The 2,945-nt window shown below is 44.7% G+C and overlaps 1 protein-coding gene across 1 annotated transcript; it reads left to right on the top strand.

The window, feature by feature from the left end:
* Positions 523–2,067, top strand: LOC107626849. Its single transcript, XM_016329740.1, has 2 exons — positions 523–1,007; positions 1,461–2,067. Exons 1-2 carry the CDS (start codon positions 523–525, stop codon positions 2,065–2,067), a joined length of 1,092 nt encoding a protein of 363 aa, XP_016185226.1.

The raw sequence follows: 2,945 nt of genomic DNA, 5'->3' as shown, positions 1-2,945 counted from the left end.
CTTATAACTATTATATTCATATATCTATTTATGCTTTCTTATCTTGTATATATACCTTGTGTCATAAGTTTGTGGCTTCGTGTGAATGTTTGCGCTTTTGTAATTGTTTTGAGCTTAATTCTTCATCAGGCTTCTAGAATTATTATTTATTTCTCTCTCTCTCTCTCTCTCTCTATATATATATATATTACTTTACGGCATAAGGTATGACTTAGGGTAATTAGGGTATTACACGTACTTCCAGGGGCATCCAGTCACACTGAAAACCGACCAAGCCATTCGCTAAGTCCTTCAGAAACATGACCTAGTGGGCCGGATGATGACATGGGCGATAGAATTATCTCAGTACGACCTGCATTATGAGCCCAGACACACGATCAAAACCCAAGTAATGGCAGACTTTCTGGTGGAAGTGACGGGGAATTCCCCTGAGAACTCGAAGATACTGTAGAAGCTCCATGTTAACGGAGCCTCCAACCAGGCATTCGGGGGAGTAGGAATAATTCTAAAAGCTCAAAAGGAATGATTTATGAGCAATCAATAAAATTCGAATTCCCAGTCTCTAACAACCAGGCAGAGTACGGAGCCTTGATAGGGGGATTGAAACTAGCTAAAGAGGTCGGCGCATTAAGGAATGAAGTCAAAAGTGATTCTCAAATCGTGACTTCTCATGTCAACGGAGCTTACCAAGCCAGGAACTCCTTACTGCAAAAGTTCCTGGAGAAAGTGAAAAGTTTATGTAAGGGTTTTGAAGAAGTAACAGTGCAACATGTACCCAGGGAGAGAAAGGCCAGAGCCGACCTCCTGTCAAAGTTAGCAAGCATGAAACTCAGCACAGGGAACCGATCCCTGATTCAAGGATTAGTAAAGGAGACATCAGTAACCCTGTGTGTGACCCAAGTCATGAACTCGCCCTCATGGATGGAGCCAATTCATCGCTTTTTAGAAGGCGAGGAACTCCCTGAAGATGAGAAGGAAGCTAAAGTGATAAGGAGGGAAGCAATCAAGTATGTAACTCCCTGTACAAACGAGGGCTCAACCAACCTCTGTTGAAATGCCTACGCCCCGACCAAACGGAGTACGTCCTGAGCAAAGTCCATGAGAGGTGTTGCGGCCACTACATCAAAGGCAAGGCATTGGCAAGGAAACTCGTCAGGGCAGGGTATTATTGGCCCTCAATGATGTCGGATGCACAAGAATTCGTAAAGAAATGCAGGAAATGCCAAAAAAAATGCCCACTTCCACAAGGCCCCAGCAGGAGAGTTAATCTCAATGCTGGCCTCCCGACCTTTCTCACAATGCGGGGTCGATGTTTTTGGCCCGTTCCCGGTAGGTCCCGGGCAAGTTAAATACATAATAGTCGCTATCAATTATTACACCAAATGGGTAGAAGCAGAGCTATTGGCCAGTATATCATCTGCGAACTGCCGAAAGTTCATGTGGAGGTAGGTAATATCCAGGTTTGGAATTCTGGAGGTTGTGATCTCGGATAACAGGACGCAGTTTGCAGATAAGAAATTTCGTGAATTCCTGTCCGGTCTGGGAATCAAGCAGAAATTCTCTTCGGTAGAACATCCGCAGAGCAATGGTCAGGTAGAGGCAGCCAACAAGATCATCTTCAAAGGATTGAAAAAGCGACTCAACCAGAAAAAGGGCTCCTGGGCAGACGAGCTGGCTTTGGTCTTATGGTCTTATAGGACTACGCTGCAATCGTCCACCGGGAAAATGCCTTTCCGACTTACTTATGAGGTCGATGCAGTCATTCCAGTAGAGATTGGGGAGCCAAGCCCGAGGTTGCTCCTCGGCGCTAAAGAAGAAGCAGTCGAGAAAAACTTGATCAATAAGACGAGGGAGATGAAACTTTTGTTGGAAATTGCACTGAAGCAGAGAATGGCACTCAGATACAATGGGAAAGTACTTAGCAGGAGTTTCGAGGAAGGCAACTTGGTCCTACGGCGTAACAATATCGGGACACCGACCCCAGGAGAAGGCAAGCTGACGACTAATTGGACGCCTACAAGTTGGAGAGGTTGGATGGAAGCGACATCCCGAGGACATGAAACATAGCGAACCTGAGGAGGTTCTACTCTTGAGAAATAACACCCCAACTTAACAGTCCTCTCTTCCCATACTTTGTTTTTTTTATTGTTCTTATTCAGAATATACTGTCCTCTTTACCTTTTCTTTTTAACTATCATCTTGTTAAAGTATCTGAGCATGTGTATACTCTTACATATTTACCGAAAGGTTTTTCTCAAGTTTTCAATTTAAAAGGTGTCATTCTACCTACCTCTGACGTGAAGACACGACAAGAGGCTTTAGTAGGCCGGCCCTACTGTTAACTTACGCCATGGCTAGTACAGTTACCACCATTCTAATGGCAACCCAGGACTGTTCACCCCGGAAGCCAAAGCAACTACGACCAACAAGTGGCCGGCGCTATGCGGCTCACGATTTAATAAGCCAATCAAGGAAACGAGTAAAATAACCATTCCATGAATGAAAACGGCTTAAAGCAAAAAGGCACCACATCGGCCCGACACACAATCATCTATACAATCAGGCATTACCAAACAAGTCGCGAAAATATGTTCAAGGTATCCAAAATACAAAACGAAATGCCACACCGGCCCGATTAAAATATATGTACAAGGTAACATTAAAAATAGGATACAAAGAAAAAGCAAAAACAAGGAAAGGACTTCATGGCTTTAGGATGTCCACGATCTTTCCATCTTGGACCATCTTGAAAGCCCCAACCTGGGAAGTATAAAGATCAGGAGCTAGGATAGCAACTTGGGCCTTAATCCCATCCTCAGTGGTTTTGACGACCTTCTGGGCATCTCTCACAAGATCTTTGTTCTTCTTCTTCAGGATGGTAGCCTCTTGCCGGGCAGCCTTGGCTGACCTCGCGGCCTCGGCAAGCTTCCCCTTCAGTTCTTTAA

Source organism: Arachis ipaensis, chromosome B02 (genome assembly GCF_000816755.2).
Source record: "Arachis ipaensis cultivar K30076 chromosome B02, Araip1.1, whole genome shotgun sequence".
NCBI lineage: Eukaryota > Viridiplantae > Streptophyta > Magnoliopsida > Fabales > Fabaceae > Arachis > Arachis ipaensis.
Note: the sequence above shows the minus strand (reverse complement) of the source record. Positions and strands in the feature narration are given on the sequence as shown.

Excerpts from the sequence above, each read along its gene's own strand:
- LOC107626849 (XM_016329740.1), top strand. The coding sequence starts at position 523 with ATGATTTATGAGCAATCAATAAAATTCGAATTCCCAGTCTCTAACAAC. Across the intron at positions 1,008-1,460 it reads ATAAGGAGGGAAGCAATCAA|GTTTGGAATTCTGGAGGTTG; the intron begins GTATGTAACTCC and ends GGTAATATCCAG.